This window comes from Agelaius tricolor, unplaced genomic scaffold (assembly GCF_023055355.1).
Source record: "Agelaius tricolor isolate 1412-34295 unplaced genomic scaffold, bAgeTri1.0.p SCAF_5, whole genome shotgun sequence".
Classification (NCBI taxonomy): Eukaryota; Metazoa; Chordata; class Aves; order Passeriformes; family Icteridae; genus Agelaius; species Agelaius tricolor.
The window spans coordinates 36,275,284-36,299,521 of NW_027269265.1; the positions used below are offsets into that span (position 1 = coordinate 36,275,284).

The 24,238-nt window shown below is 38.1% G+C and overlaps 2 protein-coding genes across 5 annotated transcripts in view; one reads left to right on the forward strand and one right to left on the reverse strand.

Annotated features, from left to right (window-relative positions):
• UBR1 (ubiquitin protein ligase E3 component n-recognin 1) overlaps positions 1 to 5,255 on the forward strand; it is a 60,209-nt gene extending 54,954 nt beyond the window's left edge. For all 4 annotated transcript variants that reach the window (XM_071427277.1, XM_071427278.1, XM_071427279.1 and 1 more), the window contains 5 exons: positions 488 to 544; positions 1,033 to 1,110; positions 1,764 to 1,934; positions 2,085 to 2,186; positions 2,635 to 5,255. In XM_071427277.1, coding sequence (XP_071283378.1) covers positions 488 to 544; positions 1,033 to 1,110; positions 1,764 to 1,934; positions 2,085 to 2,186; positions 2,635 to 2,776 — 550 coding nt within the window. In that variant the 3' untranslated portion in view covers positions 2,777 to 5,255. The remainder of the gene's footprint in view (positions 1 to 487; positions 545 to 1,032; positions 1,111 to 1,763; positions 1,935 to 2,084; positions 2,187 to 2,634) is intronic.
• Positions 5,256 to 8,435: 3,180 nt separating this feature from the next.
• On the reverse strand, positions 8,436 to 16,123 carry LOC139590116 (photoreceptor outer segment membrane glycoprotein 2). Its single transcript, XM_071427281.1, has 3 exons — positions 15,543 to 16,123; positions 11,627 to 11,873; positions 8,436 to 10,214 (listed from the first exon to the last, which is right to left on the reverse strand). The coding sequence occupies exons 1-3, from the start codon at positions 16,121 to 16,123 to the stop codon at positions 9,948 to 9,950; spliced, it is 1,095 nt and encodes a 364-aa protein (XP_071283382.1). The 3' UTR covers positions 8,436 to 9,947.
• Between the last annotated feature and the right edge of the window lie 8,115 nt (positions 16,124 to 24,238).

Sequence of the window (24,238 nt, forward strand, 5' to 3'; positions counted from 1 at the left end):
ATTCTAAGCAATTATGTAATAAACCATTGTAAAATAGCCTTTAGGTGGTGGTTATTTAATAAAAGCAACAAATATTTTTCTCTTAGAATACACAATATTTATTTCTGCTGTATCTTCTAGCATATGTATTTCAAAAGGTGCTGTGTTTTGTATCCCTCATTGAGGAACTGAGTATGTCTGAAGACTACTTGCATTGTTTAACTCTGTGTAAATCTAGTGGCTTTATGTGCATGATGGTATTTTTAAGTCTTTTTTTGGTATTTTTAAGTCTTTTTTCACATAGGTTTTTCCTCCTGTATGCAAAACATTCTCCTGATGAAAACTATTATAAAACACCCCTGTTTTTTTTCTTGGAAAGTTTTAGGTAGAACTGTCAGTGCTTTTTATCAGTGTTTTGTGTTTGCTTATCACTTACTAGTTTAATTTAATGAACCTAAACGTATATTTTTATCAAGTACTGTAATCTGCAAATGTTTGTTTGAAATAGGTGGTGTGCTGATCCAGTGGTGTTAAGTTGTTTGAAAGGGAAAAGCATTGCAATAAGGTAAGCTTGTTGTTGTTGTTTTCTTCTGGTTTTGACTTAAAACACTTGAAAGAATGAAATGCTTATTGTGGGCAAGTCAGAGACGTCATGTTTTATTCCTTCTGCCCTACTGCTAGAAGTACATTTCTCTTTAAATCTCTTTCCACTGTATTGTTCCTCATACATTGACTCTTTATTGAGATTGTACAACATTGTTAGACAAGTAATCTGTCCTGCTCTAGGAAAGACCAAAAGCTAACTGAAATAGGAAATGTCTTCATCCATGTAGGTTACATGTGAAATTTAAGATCAGCACCTTTGCTGGAATATAGAAATGTTGAAGCTCCCGTGTGGAGCATCTCATTTGAGATTCTGGGACTGAAGAATTGCTCTAGGATTGTGGACCTCTGCAGAAATGACCAAAAGCTTAGCAGGAGTTTATGGTTATTTAGTCCATTTTTTGCTTCGATCTTTATTATTCTCATAATACTTCTATTCCACTTACCCAGGTATCCTAGGAAAAGAAATCATTTAATAGAGCTTCCTGAAGACTACAGTTGCCTTCTGAATCAAGCCTCTCAGTTTAGGTAAGATGTGGCATATTTAGTTATTTTCTTAGGTGTTTTGTCACTTTTAGTGAATTTTATATTCTTGCAGTTACTGTAACTGGTATTGAAAGAATACAGAAATTATTTTGTATAGAAGGCATTGTTATGGTTATACTGACCTACACTAGTACCTGTTCATTTTAAATGTGAAGCACAACAGCTTGCTAAATGAAGTCACTTGTGTTTGATAAGACAGCATATAAAATTTTTATAGCTTAGACTGCTGGTCACTTTTCTCCTGCGGAATGTGCATTTGGTTTGGCCATAGGCCTGAAAATTATTTTTGCACTGGACACAACAAGCTCAGATGATGGCACTGTTTTTTGCCAAGAAGTGTGAATCATAGGATAATTGAGGTCAGAAGGGACTTCTGTTGGTCATCTAGTTCAACCTCCTACTCAAAGGAGATATCTTGCAGATAATTAATTTTAAACAGTGTGAAAATACAACATAAGGAGGCAGATATGTTATTTGATTGTGATATGTCATAGGCTTTTGTTTGATTGTGATTTGGGGTTTTTAATTGGTTGGATAGGTCTTTTGGGGGTTTTCTTAAGGAGCATTAACCTTTAGTTAAAATTTCTTTTAAAGTTTTGGTTTCTGCTGTGACATGCTGGTTACGCTTCTTTTAGATGCCCACGGTCTTCTGATGATGAACAAAAGCACCCGGTATTGTGTTTATTCTGTGGGGCAATGCTGTGTTCCCAGAACACTTGCTGTCAGGAGCTGGTGAATGGGGAGGAGCTGGGAGCCTGTACTTCTCATGCTCTTCAATGTGGAGCTGGAGTCTGCATGTTTCTCAAGTAAGTAGCCAGAATTCACAACATTGTCAAAGCGTTTGATTCTTTTTGTCTGAGATAAAGAAACAACACTTTGACATAAATTATAGCTCACCAGAAAGGGAAGATCCTGACTGGAGTTGTATTTTAAATGTAGCTATTCTTTTCTTTAAGAATCAGGGAATGCAAAGTTGTCCTCATTGAAGGTAAAACCAGGGGCTGCTTATATCCTGCACCCTATTTGGATGAATATGGAGAAACAGATCCAGGTCTAAAGTAAGTAAATGCCTGACTTCCTACCTCTCCATTTTTATCTTTCTTTCCTTCTTATACTCATTGGACAACAACATTCTTCTGGCTAGTGTGTACAGCACTGTATGTAATGCATGTCTTGACCTGGGGAACTGATGGCAGTTTCCAGTCAGAAGTGGGTAGTTTATAATGAGAAAATACACTTTTTTAGTACTGTTAAACTTTTCTTACTTGTCTCAAGAATGCTTTGTATGCATTTCATCAGAAACATGAGAACTGCCATTGCTGAAATATCATCATAGAAATGGCAGTCATTGCTTGTCACAAGTAGAGATATTTTTTCATTTCCGATAGACTTGTTTGGAATTTAATTAGTATTTAATTAGTCTAGAGTTAATGTTAGCCTATTAATTGGACAGTTTATCAGTTGCTATTCTGATATGCTAACTGGTTGTTCTCTTTTCCTCTGAAGAAGAGGGAATCCCCTGCACTTATGTCAGGAGCGTTACCGGAAGCTCCATCTGCTGTGGCAGCAGCACTGCATCATAGAGGAGATTGCCAGGAGCCAAGAAACAAATCAGATCTTCTTTGGATTCAACTGGCAGCTGCTCTGAGTCTCTTGATTTTAGCGAAAACTCTGACCTGTGGCAGTACTTTGGAAAAGGAAAGGAAGGTGGCAGTAAAAAATCTACTCAAGTGGTTTCTGTAGTTCAGACAATTAATTGATGGATTCTCTAGATTGGATGTATCACACATGCATTGAAACAGAAACTCGTATCATATATTTTCCTCTTTTTTCCTTTCCAAAAAAAGGAAAATCACATTCTGTAATTATTACTGAACCAGAAATATTTCAGTTTTTTCAGAAGTTCAGATTGTTTTATGTGTTTTCATGAGGACAGTTCCCAAATGCTGTTTTTCAGAGCACACACCACATTTGTCTCTTCCATGCCTTGAGAACATATCTAAATGGTGTTGCCAAGGAAAAGCCTCCTTTACTTTCTTCCTGGGTTCTTTTCCCAAGCTTAGTGAAGCTTTAAATAGATTGAGACCTTATTGGAGTGGAAGGTGCAAGGTCTTTAGTCATCTGCAGCAACAGGTAAAATAAAAAATAAGTTTTACAGAAAAAGCTTGCATTCAGATATACCTTGGGATTTAATGAAGAGTTTTCATTGTTGAATTCTTTAAATGAGAAGTGTGGAATAGAAGGTGCATGGACGGATTACCATCTTGCTTGTTGCATCAAAAAATTAAGTCTGTGCTTTTTGCATTGCCAGAACTGCACTTTATCTAATGAAATTGTCCTCCATTAATGTATATCATAGGAGGTCTGGGGCTTCACCATTTGCCTAGGTTGTGGTTAGTTTTACTTCTTTTACAGTTTGTCTTCGGAGACCTTCCCCAAGAATCAAAAGTGAAAATACTGCAGATATGTAGTTGTGGTGTAGCTCTGTAAGCTACCAAGCCAGAGACCTCAGTGAAATAAACAGCCTTCAAAGCTGTCACTGGACTTAAATCAAGGCCCAAAACCAGCAAGTTTTAGAATCAGAAATAAGTTTGCCCTTATCCAAGGGATTTTTCCACTCATTATCCTCTGTCACTGTTGTTTGAGCATGTTTTGAAGTCTGCATAAATGAAATTGTGTGTTTTGGGAGGCATGTTCAGTGGTTCCATGCCAGGTAGAGCAGAAAAGGGAAGAAAAGGTGGCTAAATCTGTCTCTTTGCCCTTCAGTAGTTAATAGCACATTGTGATTGAACTCTCTCTCAATGATATGTGATTGTGCTTCAGTTCTAAATGTTTGTTGTTCTGTTTTCTGAATTTCAGCCATAATATACATGAGAGAATTTGTAATGTGATGGATAAAAACTCTTTCACATGGAAATGGCATCTCCTGAGAAAGTTTGAAGTTGTCACGACCCTCCATTTCCTTGCCTCTTTGCTATTTGTAGATTCTTTGGTGCCATTTTAATCAGGCTTTCAAGGGGACTTTTTCAAATTAATGTCTGAGTGTTTTTATGTGATTTCTGATTTCTTTTTTGTTTTGTTTTCTTTTCCCACAATTACGTGAGAGGTAGTAGAATCACAATTAATGATTTAGATTTAAATACCATTCTTCTGGGTTTTTTAAAAATGTTTTTTGAGTATGTATGTATGAGTGCACTGACCAGCACCATAACTAATCTAAATATGGAATACCAATGATCTCAAACATTGTTGTGGTTTCAAACACTTTTTAAAAACTTCTGCTGTAATCCTTCCCCAGTGATATAAAAAGTTGGCTTTGATATGTTTTCCAGGTATTCTCTTTCTTGAAATTAAGACCATTCTCCTTATTTTGATTCTGTCAGATTTTAAACCTGAATATTAAACTCTTAGAAGACAAATGTTAATGCTGTTAGTCTTCTCTAAAACATGTTTGAAACACATACTGAATTTAGAACAATTGTCATGAAAACTTGCATGCGCTGGTGATTTTTATATCATCAAAACACTGCTTACAAACAAAAATATTGAATTAAGACTGGCAAATGCCTCATTGGTACCAAACCTGTATTCTCTTACTGATTACCTCTGATATTTACATATTCAGTTATCAAGACCTTTCAGTTATCTTGCACTTCACTGATACAAAATTTCCATTTTCCAATATACAGTGAGATCACTTTATTTTGTTTTCTGTCTGAACTGTAGTATACAAGGATTTGGTAAGAGCAAGTGAGCTTCTTTAAAGCTCTGGAAATCTCTTTGTAGCTAAAGAAGTGGGAGAGGAAAGTTGAGTCTACATTTGCACATACTAATTTAGCAAATGGGCTCCCCTATAATTCACTGACTAGCGTGGTCATCTTTCATTTCATAAATTACTATGCAGTTTTGTTCACTGTGAGTATAATCTGTATTTAGTGACTGCAAGATGCTTATGCCACTTATTTCTGTTCCATCCAAGCTGACAGAAGTTATTTGATAATGCACATACTGGTATCTTAAATTGCAAAAATGTAAATTTGAAACTTGTATAATGTTCTTGTGCTTTTGAAATAAAATATCTTGTATATGTATATTTAAAAAAAAAGGAAATAAAGTAACTTCTCGTAGATTACTCAGTTTTTATTTGGAGGCACTTTGGCACCTCACAGTTCATTTTACCAAGAGTGTTATAGTGGTGTCTGTCAGTATGGGAAAGGAGAAGAGCTGGAAAATGGTTGGTAAACTATCAGTTATCCATGGAGGCTGTATCTTGGTCATACTGTAAGGAATGGTAGGATGCCTTTTTCTTATGTAAAGATACGCTCCATGTGAAACCTGTCCTAGTATTTTACAGATGCAAATTCCTACACTGTCTACATAAATTTCTAAAAGAAGTTAACAGTACAGAATTTAATATTTATATGCCCTGAAACTGATCTAGTTGAGTGCATCTAGTTTTGTTTCTTCTTGAAGAAACTGGCTGTACTGTTTGGCAGATACTTTTAGCCTCTAGAAAGGGAAACTTTATGTTGTTGGTCTCATGTGCTGTGTGATACATACTTTAAAAAAAAAAGTGGTTTATTATAGACCTAAGCAAGCAGTCAAGACATCTTTTACATAGATATGGCCAGTACTTCTTGCTCTTAATGTTACAGGCTGCTGGTTGTCATCATGTTCTCACTGCTTTGTTGAAGCTTTGGGCACCATTTGGGTGCTAATGATATTGCTCTTTATGCTTATTCTCGGTAAATGGTTTTTAAGAACTGATTCCTGAAAAGGTGAAAGGTAGAGGTAGATAGGTTGAAGTCTACTAACAGAAATGTTCTGAAGAAAATTAGAAGAAGAATCCTGTTAATTAAGGGAAAAAAGAAAAGAAGACATGGCAGTATTTCTTGTGTAATAAAAATCTCAATGTACAAAGTTATGTAGAGGAGTATTTTAACTATTATATGCTCTGCATTATGGTTGAAATCCATTTGTTTTCTAGACAACAATGATGAATAATCTCCAATGTAAACTATTCAGATTCATAATACAGCATCTATGCTGTTACTTAGATTCTTCTAACCTATTACTTGATAAGGTGTTCAAAGATGTTATCAAAAATAGAAGTAGTTTCATTTCTGTGGCACAATCTCTTCTCTTTGTTTTTATCAGTGTTTTCCAGGTAGGCTAAATTGGAAGGTTCATACAGGAAAAAATGGCTTATAATGAAAATCCACTTCCTTACATGTGTCTCTGATCTAGTTATTTCTAATCCTAGCTACATTTCTCTGAAGTTGCATTCAGTACAGTCAAAATCATTCACAAAAGTGAAGTTATGTAAAGGAAATTTGCATTGAAGGAGAGCAAGCTGAAATTCCAAGAGGTGATATATACGTGGTTTTGTGTTACCATGAGTAAGAGACCAGGTTAAACATGAGACATTGAAATGGGACCTGACTTTTATTTTTGCTGTTCATGAGATCAGTGTCAAAAAAGGAGTATAGTTTGTGCTGTATAAGTACAGGTTGTCAAACAACTTAGAGTCCATCAGACTTAATTTTAGATTTCTAGGCTTTATGCTTGAGTGAATGAGCTGCAGCAAAATGTTGTGAAACACAAAGTGGGGACTGTGGATTTCATGATCATTTGAAGTCCTTGCTGTATTTGTGAAGATGTGGGGTTAGCCTTTCTCAGAAGACCACAGAACCTTATATCTCCTCCTTAATTGTGCCTGAAATTTAATATTGGGCTCTTTGGGTACAAGAATTGAGATGTTCATCCCAAGGTGATGAAGATCTGCTTGAACTAGTTCATTCAAGTTCCTGCTTGAACTACGTTCATTTTAACAAAATCCTAGATGTGCTGAATGTTTATATTTCTTACTGTTTTTTCTCTGTGATCAACATATGGAGCAGGTATTTTCAGTGGCAATGCGCAAGCTTTTAAGGAAGAGCATCATACATGCAATTTCTAAAGAAATTCTCATTGTGCCTTCATCAGAAACTCAACATTACAGTGTTTGTCTTCTTTATCAAGTTATTAATTTTAAAAATGAAATAGTTTTATGCACAGGTAAGTTCCTTACTCTGGAATTTTCTGTATTGTTATACATTTTGGCTGGATTAGGCATTAGTAACAAATAGGATAACAAGTGTCCCCTGAATCGTATTTATTTCTGTATCTGAGCAGATGCCCTGGCTTAAAGGCTTGGCTCACTAATGCCATCTGCCTTTATGAATTACAGAGAGTTAAAGATGGAGTCGGTGCTGCTGCCTGAGTTTGTTTCCTTGATCCAGTGCCTCTGGTGTTAAATACTACAGGAAACCCAAACGGTCATGAGAGGTGCTATAAAGGAAGCTGGATATGTAGGGTGTAGCAATTCCATGTTCTGAGGAAATCAGTAAATACAAAGCAAAGAAGAAAGCATTTATTAACAAAAGTAAATTTTATCCTGATACTGTGAAGTGAGCTATTATCTTTTTGTAATGTATCCCTACCGGTGGAGACTCTGAATGCCTAGACAGGATAGAAACTAGCAGTCTAATGACTAAGTGATTACTGGTAATAGGTCAGACAAGGACTGTTGCCTGTGAGATGTATGCTGAAAGTAAGCTAATTTCAAAACCAATCACATTCCACTGCTGCAGTTCGGGGCAGTTAGCTGAGAGACAAAGTTTAATGTAATGCTAAATGTAATGCTAAATGCCGCTTAGTCTTTTATGGTAAAATGTGTTTTGTTCATATGCAAGTAAATGAGCTGTGTAGGGGCCAGAGAAAATTGTATAGCTGGATACTTACACCTCTGCTCTTTGTGGTAATGTGTTACAGCTGCTGCTGGATGGCATTTTTTTGTCTTGACAGAGATGCTGAGGCTGGATCATCAGTTCACTCTTCCTTCCAAATCTGTTTTTTCAGAGCAGACTCTTGACAAACCCATTAACTAGAAAGCTATCAGATGAGTAAGTTCACAGTTCTTATAATTCTACAAGCTTTAGTTATTGAGGTCTAGGACTGTTGTACCAAAAATAGAATGAAATTGTCTTGAGGAAGTGACTGCTATTGACTGACACAGATGACACTTGGCATACTTATCTGAAAAAAATTACACTGCATTTAAAGAAAAACATGCAAAATCTGATTAGTTAGCAATACAAGGAGTGTATTTTCCCTGATCTCTCAAGGAACTACAACTTTCTGCATTCATTCTTTTCCAGCCTGTATCATCAGCTAATTATAGAGCTGCTGGTAAGTACTTCTGGCTCCCAGAAATGGCTGAAGGAATTACACACAGTTAAGTTTTAATCACCCACTGGGCAAAGTGATTGCAATGAAGACAAGAAATAGGCATACAGGTAAGTGCAGTGCAAAGGGGAGAATTAACAGTTCTTGTAGAAAGAAGTCTCAGCTTATAAATCTAGTTCTTTGAAGGGGTTTTAACATACTTAAGTGTAGGCCTATCATGTTAGGCAGTGAAGGAATTCCAGTTGAAATTACGGTCATGCACATAGCCTGCTGGAATTAGACTACAGATTATTACATTGCACAATTTATTTACAATATATCCTTATAGTATAATTTTTTCTTTTTCTCATGGGATACAATAGTATTTAGGTAGAGAATTTTATTTTGCACAGTTTCAAAAGCACGAATGGTTTTATTTAAAATATTTCAGTGATAAAATTTCGTTTCCTTGATTATCCAAAGAATGCACTCACAGCACTAACATGTAAAATATTTATTTGGTCTTTCCACCTCTGTTTTTTATTGGTACTTTTCTCCTGCTGACCATTAATGATCAGTTACAGTCCTAGGGCATCCTGTAACTTGAGGTGTTTTGTGCATTGAAGGCTTTCACTCCATGCATTGACAAAGCTCCTGAGCACTGTAGCAGGGGCGTGATGTGCAAGCTGTCAGTCTGTCTGCCTTCATTGATTACAAACCTCTTACCTTCCCACCCCTGGATGAGTGTGCTAAGTACTTTGGAACTAGGAGCTTTCAAGCATCTAAGATCATCACTGTTTGTTTCATAGAAAGTATCTACTTGTTTTTAAACTTGTGCTATCACATGCTAGTTGGAAGTTTAAATATCCCTGCATAAGGCAGCAGTTTTCTTAAGCAGAGAACTCCTCTATCAGTTATACTCTGACTTTCACGGAAGTGGGGCAACTAGCATTGTCTAAACTATTGGAGGGGGAAGTGAAAAGGTACTTCAGACACTTTGGGAAAAACAAGTGAAATACTTTTGTGGTAACTTTTATTGCCTTCACCTGAATTTCACATACATGGTGGATTCTTGTAGGCTGTCATTATGTATATTTTTCTTAAAATTTCCCCTTTCCTAACTTGCACCAGCAGAATCTTCATTTCAGGTTTTGTCTTCTTTTTTATAAATATGCTTTTTATCCAGTGTAATAATTTCTTTTGGGATTTCCCTGCTCCTGAGATTTTATAGGTGTAATGACATCTTTGGTACCTATTCAACTAATCTGTATGTTTGTACATGTAGACCCACCTTGTCTAAAATATTTGCTTGTGCATAATGATTATTGTGATGCATTCAGACCATGATAGAAGTCTCTAAGTAAAGGAGAGAAAGTGGGGGAAATTCCAGAAGTTTCTTGCAGTGTTGAGAATCAGGAATTTTACAAGTAAAAACACATCCATCCAAAGAAGTATCAGCATTTTTGGAGCTGTCACCAGTCTGGTGACACCAGGTTTGTTGAGTTGTTTTACTAGTTTTTCTACTTTTTTTTCCCCACCAGATAAAATCTTGTGACTGTAGGACTGTAATAGAGCAAAGCTACACTTGTGATGTCATTTCTTGGAAGATTTGCCTACCTAGCTGCAGGGATAGATTTTGTTGTAATATTAGTTTTGTCACAGTCTGTGTTTTGAACATTAATGTTGGGGTCATTCATGCCTGAGACAGTGGAGATCTGGTTGGCTTTGCCGAGATTCTTAATGATGTTGATGTTGTATTTGGCGGTTTCCACAAAACTATTTTCTAGTAACCAACCATCTGATTCACCCTCCAGATCTCCTAGCAGAAGGACATTCTTCATGGCTGTCTGTAGGTACCGGACACCAATGAGTACAGAGAGCTGTAAGAAACAGTTCATGATTAAACAGCTGAAATTGCAGCCTCAGTCCTATCACTCAGTTTTCTGACTTGTGTATTTACAGGCCTCATAACTGCGTAAAGCAGACAGACTCTTTATCCTAACAATATGTCTAACCACTTTTCCAGTTAATTACATTTTAAAAAAAAGATAGTGGGGAGAAATGGATTGATTCTCTCTTCATTCTTCAGGTAGCAATCCTCCTTGCATATAAACACCTAGAATTACTCATGAACCTTGTAGCCTCAGAGACTGCAACTAACTGATGTCAAATGGATGATCAACTAATGGATCCATCAGTCACTGGGAAAGAAAAAATTGTAGTATGTTAATTTCAGTGGATTTTTTTTCCACTGACATTAAATCCATATTTCTTCCGAGGAGGTTTAATCATTCCCTTGTAAGCCATATGTGTCAAGCATGCCAAGGCATGAAATTTAAGAAGGATGGCAGAGGCTGAAGTCTAAGCTTAAGAAAAAGCTCCACTTTCATTGTTCTGTTGGAATCAGGACCAGCTTGTCAATATTTAAGGGAACACAGAGAGCTGCCTCACAGCTTTTCACATGCTTCAGGTTATTTCTGGCACCACAACCCCTCCTAGAACTGCCTGAGGACTGTTTTGAACTACTTAAATTACAATGTTAATGTTTATGTAATAAATAGAGCAAGAGTCAGAAAACTAAAACATACAAAAAAGGTAAGAAAACTGTATTGGAGCCTGTGCCATTGGAGCGTCCTTTACTTGCCGATGACAACATCCAGAGAGCTCTTCTTTATAGACGTCAGCAGGAACACTGCAGCTTTGCAGCTGTGTAGCTTGCCTGTGATGTGCTTATTTTGATTGCATAACCAGCAGCCCAATCTACTTCTAAAAGGATGATATGCCATGACTACAAGTACTGTCTATATCGTGAAACTATGTAATATAAAAAGGAGGCTTTGAGATATTAATAAAATGCTCAATTTTAATTATAAAGAAAATTAATGCATTGAGCCAAAGACCTACTCATATTTTATATATTTCTTAAAACTGACTTAAAACAACACTCAGACCTTCTCACCAAATTTCCTTGCAGTTGTGTCACTTCATTTATCATCCTGTATCTGATCCCATAAATGCATCAGGGAACGGAATATGCTATATTCTATTGAAAAAGCTTTATAAATTGTATACGTGGTTTCTGATAGTTCTCATCCTCAACAAGATTTCCTTCTACTCTGTGGACTTTGGAAAAGTTGTCTTTGCTAAAAGAAATCCTTCAACATTCCTGAAGTGCTTGTGGCCTTTGTACTGGATGCTGAGGAACTTCTCATGTGTTACACTGTCATTGTTTTCCATCTTGGAGAGACAGAAGACTCATTAATGTGATAAAGACCATTTTTGTGAGACTTACCTCGAACAACCAAATAAGCAATGCTGCAATACCAATGGATCTCATGATACCAGTGTAGTAATCCAGCAGGGCCTGTCTGCACCCCTTCATCCAGATATTGAGCTCCTCTGTGAGGAAATCGTAGTTGTAGTGAGCACTGTTGTTTGTCAGCTGGTACTGGATGCAGGGCCGTGGTGAGCTGGGATTGCAGCAGCTGAAGGGGACTCCATCCACCAAGAACTTCCCATCAACGTTGCTCTTCAGACGACTGCAACAGGACAAAGTCTGGGCATTACAAACCTGGTGGCAGCAGCAGGCAATGCCTGTGATTTTAGAATAACACAACTCTGCTGCAATGTAGGTCTCTCCAACATAACAAAAGGAAAATAAGGATATACTTTCCACTGGAAAAGTTGTTTACTGCAGGAAGACTGAATATTGGATTTGCTGTATTTAAGTGTGGTGTAGGAGATGCTGCCTTTTTAGGTATCTTTGTGCTGAATACTAAAGACAATTTTTGGACTTGTTTATCTTGGTGGAATTCTAATGGAAGTTATATCCCTGGAAATCCTGTGTTTTACTACTTCTGGATTAATTTTTCAGCATAATCATTCCATGAGAGGGATCCTAATACAAGAACAACTTTGTATGCCACAGGAAGCACTGGAAATCATCTACTGGCCTTTTGCCACTGTACCCATTGCAAGGGCTGGTCCAGCACATGTTTTGAGACTAATTCACAAGGGAATTTCTACTTCTTGTAACTTCACTTTCTGTAACTTTAAGAAATGTATTTGTTGCTAAAAATACTCATTTCCCTCCTCTATAAGATCAGGTGGAAAACAAGTGGTGAAAGAAGAAAGATAAAGGGGAATAGGAAAAAAATCAGAGAATGGGAAGAGAACACAGTCTCAAATTAACCAAGATTTTCTGGAAGATAAATGAATCCTTTGCATCTGTTTTCTTCCAAGAAAGAGATTTTCCAGAACCTGGACAGTATCTAAGATGCTGAGAGACACTCTCACACCTTGGGGAAGCAGCCTCTAAGCATGTATCTATTCTTATGCTTGGTGGAAAAGGCTGATTTCCTGAGACAGCCCCATGGGTGAGAACCATGTTCTGGTTTATCAAGTCCAGGCCATTTACCCTTTGTAAAGGGACCAGAATACAGGATAGATAATTCCACTTAGATATACAGCATTCACTATTTGCCAATAGTAAATTTTCTAGTATTTTCCAAAACTTATTCATTTATTAATGTTTGCAAATAATATTTTTCTGTTCCAATACAGCTGATCTAAATGAGAGAGAAGGAAATCATTAAAAGAAGCTCATTAGGTAAACAGAGCAGAAACACCGTGGTCCAGTCTTGACCTGGAATTTGGGACCTTCAAATTAATAAATGTAACCTTCAAATGTAACACAAGCTGCTAGGAAGCTCAGTATTTGTGTCAGTGCTATGATGGCGGAAAAATTGCTTTTGTTTTATTGCTGTGAGCCCACTAAATACAACCTCCTTTTTTGTTCCTTGTTCTTTTCTTCCTCTAATTTGGGTTGTAGTGGTTTTTTTTGTTTTACTTAAAATTCTCTCAAAAACATTTTCCTCAAAGTTCTTTCAGGTAAACCAGGAAGTTCACCTGCCATTTCCTGCTCCCATAAGGAGTGGGATAGGCATAAATTTTTCTCCATTTTCAAGTCTAGCTTTTCATTTTGTTGCCACCATATCCCTGACTGAAGTGTGTGAGCCATGTTGTGAGCATAGGCAAAAGCACTGGAAGGGAAGGGAGCCAGAGAGGCACAAACCAGAGGGCTCCAATGTGGGAAGAGAAGAGAAAGCTCACAGAGGAGAAAGACTGGCACATTGTGAAAGGGAAGATCTTACCTGGGATGGCAAAATGCCCTCCATGTTTCAAGGTATTATATATATTTAATGACCCCAATATAGTACAGCATTTAAGATGGTTGAAATACAATCTCTTAAACTCTTTTGATTCCAAGCATCAATTAAAACACTTTCTTTTGTTCTGGGAGAGGTATAAAGAGGAATCCTTTCTACTGCCAACAGTAGCAGTTTTCAGACTTGGGTTATATCCTCCTGCCACTGTGTTTCCTCTGCTAGTGGCAAATTAAAAAATTTAAAAATTATTTCACTTGTGTCTTGGTACTGTTAGAAGGGAAGACTTCAGTAAAAGAACTGGTGGAGCAACACATTCACTGCTATTTGCTGTTGCAATTCAAAGTAGTTATGGTATTGTAAAGCAAATCTTTGCTTTTGAGCAAAGATGATTTTTACCCAACCAAAGCAATGGTAGCATTGTCCTGCTGTAACCTCATGTTCCTACCATTCCCACTGACTGTTTCCATGCCTTGTTAAATTGTGGTGTTGGCAAGAGATCTGTAGAAGAGGGTTTTGCAGGAAGGTGAAAAGTTCAGTTTTGCAAAGCTTACATGTGAGTTCACAGTAGGTCAGATCTCACCTCCTTTGCCTCTTGATGTACAAACTACTGACAGAGAGAAGTTGAAACCAAGAAAGACTTGATTCCTTCTCCATCCTTTCAGAACATTTCCAGCTGGGCTTTGCTTCCAAGGATTTCATATCAAATGTTTCACTACTAGATTTTTGGAAGTCATGGTATAGTTTTGTTATACAGCACCAACTTGGATTCTGCCAGTCAAGATAAAATCAAGCAATCTATCCACAGCAAAAGACATTTACAAATTACTTCCCTCACACACATTTCACTGCCACCTTCTGCCTAAATGGGGCAAAAGCTAACTGACAGTGTATTCTCAAAACAATGGCAGAGCACAGAGGAGCCTGCAGAATAAAACAGAACTTAATTAAAACCCTGGGTAGAACATTACTGTTTCTGCCTCTCTCACAGACATAAAAGGAAGTATATTTTACTTTTGACCTCACACTAAGCTACTACTCCTAAATTCCTGGGGATGGTCTTTGTTGTCATGTCACTTTTCAGCATAGACCCAAGACTTGAAACAGCTCTGGTCAGTCTGTTCTGTGTGACACTTTCTAACTTCTCTCTTGAGAATGCCTGTATTGCTTTATTTCCACAGACAAGTGTCTTCTGTATGCTGATGCCCTCTTGTTTGTATTCTCCGAGGTCCTGCCCTCTGGTATATTTGCAGCTCTCTATATATGCTTTGCTATGATGGCAGTTTCAAATTGCAAATTCTGTAAAATTAAGACCTTTGGCCTCCCTTTCTCTGGCTTTATTGTAACTGATTTTTGAGTTCAACAAAATGCAGCATTTACAAATGCCAGTCAAGCTCTTTCCATTTGTCTTTCCTGGGAATATGAAGCTACTACTCTCTTGTAAGCGAAGACCTTTTTCAGCTTTAGAAGAATTATTACAGTCTGGATTGTCTGCTTTTGTAAGTTTTAAATTTTTACCTTTTCTGTAAGTATTACCACTCTTCTTTTTGTGCATATAATTTCATAGTTGCTACATCATGTGAAGCACCACCAGTAGAAAGAAATGGGGGATTTCTGCTTTTTATGCAGTGTATTTGGTGTTTGGCAGTTTCTCACATGTGAACATACCCATTTGAACTTGGGATTGCAAAGTCTAATACCTTGAAGAAGAGGGGTCTTTCAGTGCTTAGAATTGACTGTGCAAGGTACTGATAGTACAATCCTTTTTTTCTTACTGTTATCAGCTCACTATAAATGAAAGTCAAAATTTGAGGTAGCTAATTCACCACACTGAAAAAGGAAATACATCTCCGCTTTGTTTAGCATCCCTAAAGGCTTAGCAAAAGGCAGCTTTTGATTGTGCGTGTATTTAGCATATTTTGTGAGTAACCTGGTCATTCTACATTTTTTAAAATTAAGATACAAAGGTCCAGAAAAAAGGGCTTTCCAGTCCCAAAAGTGTTTTTCTTCTAGAATTTTTTGATGTGACTGATAAATACTTACTCCAGAACCTCCTTGGAAGCCATATTCAGATACCGAGGAGATACCCACTGAATTTCAAACCAGTCTCTAAAGCCATTGTTTCCACAGCAACGGAATCCAATTTGTAACAAATCCACTGTTTTCTTTAAGAAACATCGCCCAGGTATGTCTGTGTCTTTATAGAACTTAATGGCATCCCTCAGTCCCAGATAGAGAGACTCTTCCAGCTCATTCCTCATGGTATAGCACATGAGAGCACCCACCAGGATGCAGAAGGTAAAACAGAAGGTACATACGATGTATGGCAGCATTACTAGTTTCCAGCGAGAGAACTTGTTTGCATCTGAGCAGTCATAGCAGATTTTGCCACCCAGAAAGTTGATGATACATGCTATGACACCTACAGAGATCAGCATGTTGGGGACAGAGTTAATGTCCCCTTTTGCCATCACTTCATTGCGCTTCTTGATCTCTATTTTCAGAAAGAGGCCAAGACTGAAGAGAATGATCCCACTCACTACAGAAACCCAGTTGAGGATCCATAAGATCTGAGCCAATTTGTCCCTCTTGGTTTTGGTGAATTTGACTTTGAGGACAGCCATAGTCAGACATGCATTAGGAAAAGAAGCGTAGGTCAAGAGAAGCTCATAAGCTGATTAGGAGCATGGATCCAAGGCGTGCAGTGGAAATCTGAAGAAGAGGGAGAGAGATTACTGTCTGTTTGACCAGGTATTTATAGAGCCTACAAAAGAATTTCCTGTACAGCCTCACGCACTCTGAGTCCTGCCAAGGGAGTGCCCCAGTGAAATTTATTGCCTAAATTTTGTAACAATGTGAACCACTTTAAAAAAATAAGTTCTAAGGACCAACTAGAGCAATTAAAAATAAGTGAATAGTATGAACAGAGACTCTGGATTCCTAGGAATTTTTGTCAAGACCAATTTACTGTGCTGACCTGATATCTAAAAGTGAACTACTCTGCTGTCTTTCCCTTCAGAAGACTCCCAGCATCTTTCCCTTCTACTTGTTGCCTGTATTTTTTTTAACAATTACAGGTATTTATTATTACTAGATTCCTGTGTTATTGTCAGGTTTGTGTTCAAAAGTTGAATAAACATATATACAGCCTTCTTTTTTTCTTTCCAGAAATCTTGCTTGTCTTGTTCCTTTAGGAACTCTCATTAGAGTGATTTTATATTGTAAAACTCTGCATTATATAATTATATGGTAATTTATTTCCAGTAATACAATGGCATTTATAAACAGTAAAGTGTAATCCTGTAAATCTGGGGAAAGAGAGATATATAAGCAGCATGATATTTTCTATGTTAGTGGATGCTATTACTGAATAAAACTTGTATCAGTGAAAACAGCATGAAAAACACCTGGGGACAGACAAGCTGGACAGAAGTAGGGCTGCACTGACCCAGTAGAGGGTCCCCAGCTGCAGTGAAGCTTAGCATTGGATAAGCAGCTTGTTGCAGAGTGCAGTTGAAAAAGGCAGCAGAATCCCAGCATCTTCATGTGTTTACGTCGGAAGGAATCAGTTCAGTTTGTACAGGCAAGGAATAGGTTGTGTGATTCATACTAGGATATAGTTAAATATCTTCATACACTAAGATTTTAAGGCCTGTGATACCTAATTAATTCAAGTTTCATTTATTTACTCCTGCATTTACAGAGAAAACTAATTCCTCTCAAAGCTATTCAGCTCTGTGTATCTTTTGTACAATACAGAGAACAGTGTGCAAAATGCACAGTATTCTTCCTTATCAGTCTATTTCCAGAGGTGTTGAGGCCAGCAGCTTTCTGAATTTTAAAGTTCAGAAATAGGGTCCTAGTTTTAATGATTTTTAAGGTTGATAATTAATTATGGCTGAATATTTATTGTGATTATATTGTGATAATCATATAAATGATAGACACCTTACAGAAATGTCCAGAGAATAGTCATTTATAAAATTACACCACTTGCTTAACACCATTTTTCTCCAGTACTGTTCAGACCTCATTTGAAGGGATCATGCTCTGGTGGTACAGAATTAAGCCTCCCTATAAGTTCAGCTGACAGCCTGAATAAGCCTGCTAAGCCTGGAGACAGTATCTTTGATTGCTTCACCAGTTAAGCAGTTCTTGACTTGACCTTAAATAACTGTAAATGATGGCTGCTAATAGATCTATTTGCCCCTGATGCCGAGGCCTCAGAGCTTACAACAGTGAGAATCTGTTGTGAAATTTACTGATTGCTGATACACAGCTCATGTTCAATGGCCTGCAGACATGAATGCATCACTCACTGTTCATTTCTGTGAAACACATGCATATATTTGAACAATGCCTCAAATTGTTCAGCACACATTTAGTTACAGTGTCACTGAAAACACCCTACTTGCTAAACATATTTAGTTTTACCATTTGGACAAAAGTTGTAAATAGTTTTACTCTACTTAAAATTAATCTGCTCTAGAGACATTGTTGATTTTGGAAGATACAGATTTGAGACTTTGTCATACTCTAGCTGTAAAGAAATTTGAAGTTGAGTTCCATCAGCGGGGATACATTCAATCTCATGGAGCTATTCCATCCCCAATTTTCAGATGCCTGATGTTTTAAAAAAGTTAAAAACCTCTGTGCAAGAAAAATTCTCCTAGTAATTCCTTGTCTCCAGAAATTCTCATGAGGGATTCTTAGCTTCCTTTGTGAATTTTTAGTATTGTTGTAGGATCAGATTTCACAGAATATTGACATTTCTCTTACAGTGCTACACACACCAGCAGCAAAAGATCTGTGATTTCATGGAGTCCTAGGGCCAGATAAAGGGGTGAAATGACTGGTTGTTGTAGTTCAAAGGCCACTTGTTGACTGATCCTGGCTGTCACTGATATGTTTGGGATTGATCTTTGGGAGACACCGTACTTCTCATGAAACCTTGAGTACATTGAGTCTGGGACAGAAGAGCAAGTGATCTATTCCATTCCTTGTTCCTAGCCTTCTACATGGATACTTATGTTAAGATTTTCACCTGTGCTAACAGTTTACTGGATTTATTTCTGATAATAAGACTCTCTTCACATCAGGAAGAATTTTATAAACGCATCATAACATTAGTCTTTCCCTGTTTAACAAAGTATTGAATACATTTATTAGTGTAAGATCTATTGTAACACATGCACAGCTGCGTAGTATAATTTTTTGAGCACCATGAAGAAAGTTTTTCCAGCTGAAAGCGCTGAACTGCAGTTATGAGCTAAAAATGTCAGTCTTGCTCTGCAACATGTGTCTGTTGTTCACCAAGTCATAGTTGGCAGTGGGTTACTGTAAAGCCACAAATGCTCCCAGCATTTCAGTGGAACTAACGCCTCTGTCATAGTTCTTAAAAACTTTGCGTGTGAGCCACTTCAGAGTTATGAATCATATACACACAGACGTACTTTCCCCAGCTATGGGACAGACCTGGATTTTATTCTATAAAGGGAGAAATACTTCTTTCAACAAAAGAAGACAAATAAATGTGGAAATCTCTCCCATACTATCAATACTGTTCTCAAGCTTTCTTTGTCTAATTAAAATTGATTTAACTTTAAACACAGCTTCCATCACCATACAATTTGCTTCCAAGATGTCACCTAGCTGTTCCTTTGCTATCAAATTCCCCTAACTATATTGAACAAGACATAGCACAGCTATTTTTTAATAATATTTACTTATTAGATACAAATTGTTCAGAGAAATTTTGCAATTTTGTCATAAACAAGCCACATCTTATCTTACTGATTTTGCTAAAATCTGCTATTTTAGCTAAACATACATTGCTATTTGTGACATTGTAAAAGAAACCACTAACCTGCTTCAGAGGACTGAACAGGATCTTGAAACTGGTAACTTGTTGAATTCAATAGAGAAAATACCTGAATTGGACATCCTGAGGATGACTGAAATACTGATTTCCTGATGTTTCAGTAGTTGCTCTGTCTTCACACTGACTCACCAATGGAGATGGAGAAAACCGCTTCAACTCTCCTGCCTGTGGTAATCTCTCCTTCATCTCTAATCATAGCTAAGAGATTTATTTCAAGGTTCTTATGCCACCAGATTAAATCCTACAAAACAGGCCAATTAACTGAGTGTGAACTGAGACCTCACCAACAAAATGGTTTATAGGACTTTCTTCTACCTTTTTACCCAGCTGCAGATTTGGGCTAGTAAGCAACAGAACTGTTTTTCAGTACCTGCCAATGTCTTCAATAGCTCTTAACTTTTTTTTTAACAATAAATATGCCTTCAAAGGAGGGAAGAATGAGAATAATGAAACTTTGTGATTCTGTGGGAAGGGAAAAATCTATCTTAGGCAACTATCATGAATATCCATTATTATGCTCCTTATCCATCATTCCATACTTTGTTGCTTTGGATGCAATTTTCTGTTCTCTGTGTATTGAATGTGATTGTCCTAGAAAAGAATTCAAGTATCCAAGAGCAATGGGATCATCTGTATGATTCATGGTAGATTCTGGTTTGGGAAGCTTTCCAGGTTCAAGAAAAATCTAGTAGAAACCTCTGTCCTAGTCTCTTATCTAGCTCTATTCCAAACCAGAAGCAAAAGCGGAAGTGTCATGTCCTCTGGCATTTCTGAGCACAGCACATAGCAATCTGTGGGACAGACATGGCTGTTTTGAACTGGCAACAGTGGTGGCAACAAGCTGAGTCTGCAGCAGGGCTTGGTCAAGTTAGAGGTGATGTCAGTACCAGAACTGAATCCCTAAGCAGGACCAGGTTTGAGTTGTAGGCTTGAGCTTAGCACAGCAGAGAGAGTTCGTTCAGTGGGCACATGACTAACTGCAAGAGACCCTGCACCAGGCACTGTAAATGTGTAGAAATATTCTCAGAAGCATAAACTGTCATCTCCTGGCTTATGATAGGCAATGAACCAGTAGCCTGATAGGACTGTGATTTTAACTCTGTGTTCTGGCAGTACAATGGCTTTATCCTGCCTGTGTCCTAATGATTCAGAGCATCTGTGATACATCTGGGACCTGTTGGACCGACTGCATATGAGCCACACAAATGCTTGCATATGATCAAATACACCGCAATAGCATTGAATTAATCCTGTGCACGACTCATTCATGCTTTGGATTTGCAGCACTCATGCAGACCACAGGGAATATTTTAGATCTGTTCAAATGTGTTGGTTTGTGTACAGATTAACTCCACAGAAGTATATTCAAAGGTATAACGAATTCCTTGGGTATAGCACAAGCACACAAATGTACACATTTTGAGCTATTTTTCAGCTGGAATGTGATATATTAGAAATTCTGGACAAATTGCTGTAGTACTTTCCTATGCTAAAAAAAGTTCACTTGTGAAAATTCTACCCATTTGCAGAACTACAAACGTGTTATCCCTGAGTGTTAGAAAATGTTACTTCCTCAGTTACCTAGTAGCAGAAAACTGCACCTTCCCTGTGGCTGCTTTGCAGCACAAACCTCGTAGTGGCATGCATAGAAGCAAACAAGCAGGAGATGGCAGTGCTGCTGTAGGAAGGCTTTTTCTACAATACAGAGCAAGAAGCTTTTTTGTTTTTTCAGTTTGCGTTAGAGATTAGAGGTCATTCACGCAGCTAATGGAAACTCAAGAATGCCCCATTGTAAGAAGTTACTTAAATCCAATTGTAATGCAGTTAGAGGCCAGTGCTACCTGTATTTTTTGTTCCATCTCATATTTGGAAACTGGCTTCAGCTGCAAATGTAATATCAAAAGTTCAATTATTCAGAAATTAGTTCTGTGTCATGGCAGTTTATAATTAACCATGATGAACTTTTTTGCAGACCTTTGGGACTCCTGGACATCATGAGCACAGAATAGCATTTTGTAACTTGCAGGAGTACATCGGGGATTGCATCTGTCACTCAGTGGTATAGAAAGAGATCACACGCTTTCCTGCTAGCAGTGGTGATTGCTGTGGATCCGAAACATTTAACAAATGTTTGCCCAATTACTTGCCTATTTAGTACCATTCATATATAAGTCCCCAGGCAAGGGCAGATGTGTTAAGAATCAGTATAATGAAATAACTAATTGGGATGATGCAACATTTAATTTTACATCTTGTTTCCAAAAATTAATATTTTATTTTTATATTTGGATGGCTTTTCATTTCACCTTGTATTTAATATACATGACAACTAATGATATGAGATTTTGGAGTACTAGATTAAAACTAAAGGCACTTGATGAGTCTGATGGAAGCAAGAGCTAAACAACCTTTCCTTCTGAGCTGGGGCAAGTCCATATTCAGGAGGAGATGCTCACTGATACGTGATAATGGAGAGAGGACATGAACAACAATTTTCTCTTTTTGGCTTTTGTAAAGTTGTGAACCACATGGTAGACACTTAGAGAATTAAGTTACTAAACAAATATAAATAATTGAGTCTTTGAAGAACATTAATTTCTCCATTACATTTTTGACCTTTTAGGAAGGAAGTATAGTGGTATTTAGATGATTATGGTTGTCATATTAGATAAAGATACATAAGTCACAACATGTGAAATTCTTATGGAATGCAGAGTTGGCAGAAGGAATGTCAAAATTTAAAGGCAAGAGGTAATGGCACTAGTCAGTAATTTAAAATGACCCAGTTTGTATGTTAAAATGACACAAAGCTTATTGAAAATGAAGTAATTTATATTTTTTACAACTACAGCTCTACGCTGTACTACAGTTGTACCAGAAGATCCACTGTACTCTGTTCCATAAAAAATGTGAATGCTATAACAGTGGCTCATCTAATTGCCTGAAGAACACCACAGATGAAACAAATCAGAAAAAGAAGTACTACATTTTTCAGATGTGTAAAGGTTATAACAATAAGGATGCTGAAAATCATGCTCAGGCAGAAAAGGAAATTATAGCAAACCCGCATGAACTGCACTGCATGTGTACGGCTTGTCATTCAGGGTCCCGTGCATTGCAGGAAAATCCGTGTGAGTACCTTTCAGGCTGGCTCTGATTTCAATCCATAGGAGCTGTACTGTCCACAATCTCTGAGTCATCCACTCATGACTCACAATGAGTCATTACAAATGGAAAACCAAGGCACAGAAATAGTGTATTCACCTTAAAATCAGACCAGCAGCCTATAGTACAGCTGGAAGTGAACATGTATTTTATATTGCCCGGTAACCTAAAACTTCCATTTTGGCTGTAACTTCTTTCTAAAGACTAGAATCCATTTTTACAACTTAATAATAATGAGACCATGCAGAAATCTTGCTTTTCACTTTTGTACCTTATTCACTATGGATCTTATCCTCACAAGCCAGGTATCAGGAAGCTTTTTGCCGAATGGAATTATACACATATTAAGAGGCCTGGCAGCAGAATTCTCTTTATATAATGAGGTAAAATTTTCCTTTTTAAATTCCATATCTCATAGCATCAATACTTTGGTGCACTATACTACCAACTGACCCTTCTTCTCCTAGCAAAGTAGGCAGACATACACTGTCATATTTCTCCTCAAAAGACCTCCTAAATTAATCAGTACCTATTCTCACCTTACTATAAACCTGATGTTGATGCTATTTTTCACACTACAAACATCATTTGAACTGAACAATATTTCTTACTCATATTGTAGGGAATTTGAGATTCTTTTGGAAAGAAAAGACAGTTACCAAGGGGAAAAAAAAAAAGAAACACATGGGAGTTTCTGAAGCTGTCAAATAGACAGAAGCCAGATTAATGATGTCACAGTGTTTGGAAACATATAACCAGGAAAATAATCATATGTCGGTGCTTTTATTAAAGAGCTCTGGGTGTCAAGGGTATTCAACCCAAATCTGACTCTGACCATACATCTGAGATGAACATGTTTTTATATTCTATTGTTATATAACGTTCATGTAAATTATTAAACATATATTGTTCTATTATATACATACATTTCAGTCTATGTATAGACATAGAGACATAAGGTGCTGGTCTGCCAGGTGGACTCAGCCACTGGGCTGGCACTGTGGCCTACAAATGAATCCCATGCTGCTCTGGGATGATGGCACCAACCAGGAGTGCCCGCTCCATGCCCTCATAAGCCTCAACAGTCCTGCCTGCAGTGAGCCTCCCTTCTGAATGCCGTACTCACCCAGGAATGGAACACATGAAATCCACTGTTTCCTACTGTCACTGAGCTCAAGGGTGACAGCCCTGCTATGCCCCAAAAGGCATACACCCACCTGCCCCGCCCCGGACTCTCCTTCCTCAGCCCCAACCGTGGTGGGGCAGCTCATGGGGCCCTGTGCAGCCCCCCAGGAGTTGACAGCAGCCAAGCGCCGGCAGCTGAAGTGGAGGTAGCACCGCAACGAGGACCCACCTGCCCGCCGGCAGTGGCCCTGGGGACACGGGCTGTGACACACACCCCGAGTACAGGGGGGTCACGCTGGCCAGGGGCCAGCAGCAGGCAGAAAGCTGCCGGGGCTGGGGTAAAGCCCTGCCCTGCTTACAGGGTAGCTGGGCTGGGGGCCGGGAGAGCTCTGTTTCCCCCCTGCGGTGCGGAGACAGGGGCACTCAGCCTCCTTTACAGGCTTGCCCCTCTCTCCGGGCAGCCAAAGGAGCACAAGGGCAAAAGGCCCAAGCACAGCAAAGACCAGCCCTGCACACAGGGCGGTCGCCCAGCGCAAAGCCAGCCGCGGCACCCTGAAGGCGCCCTGGC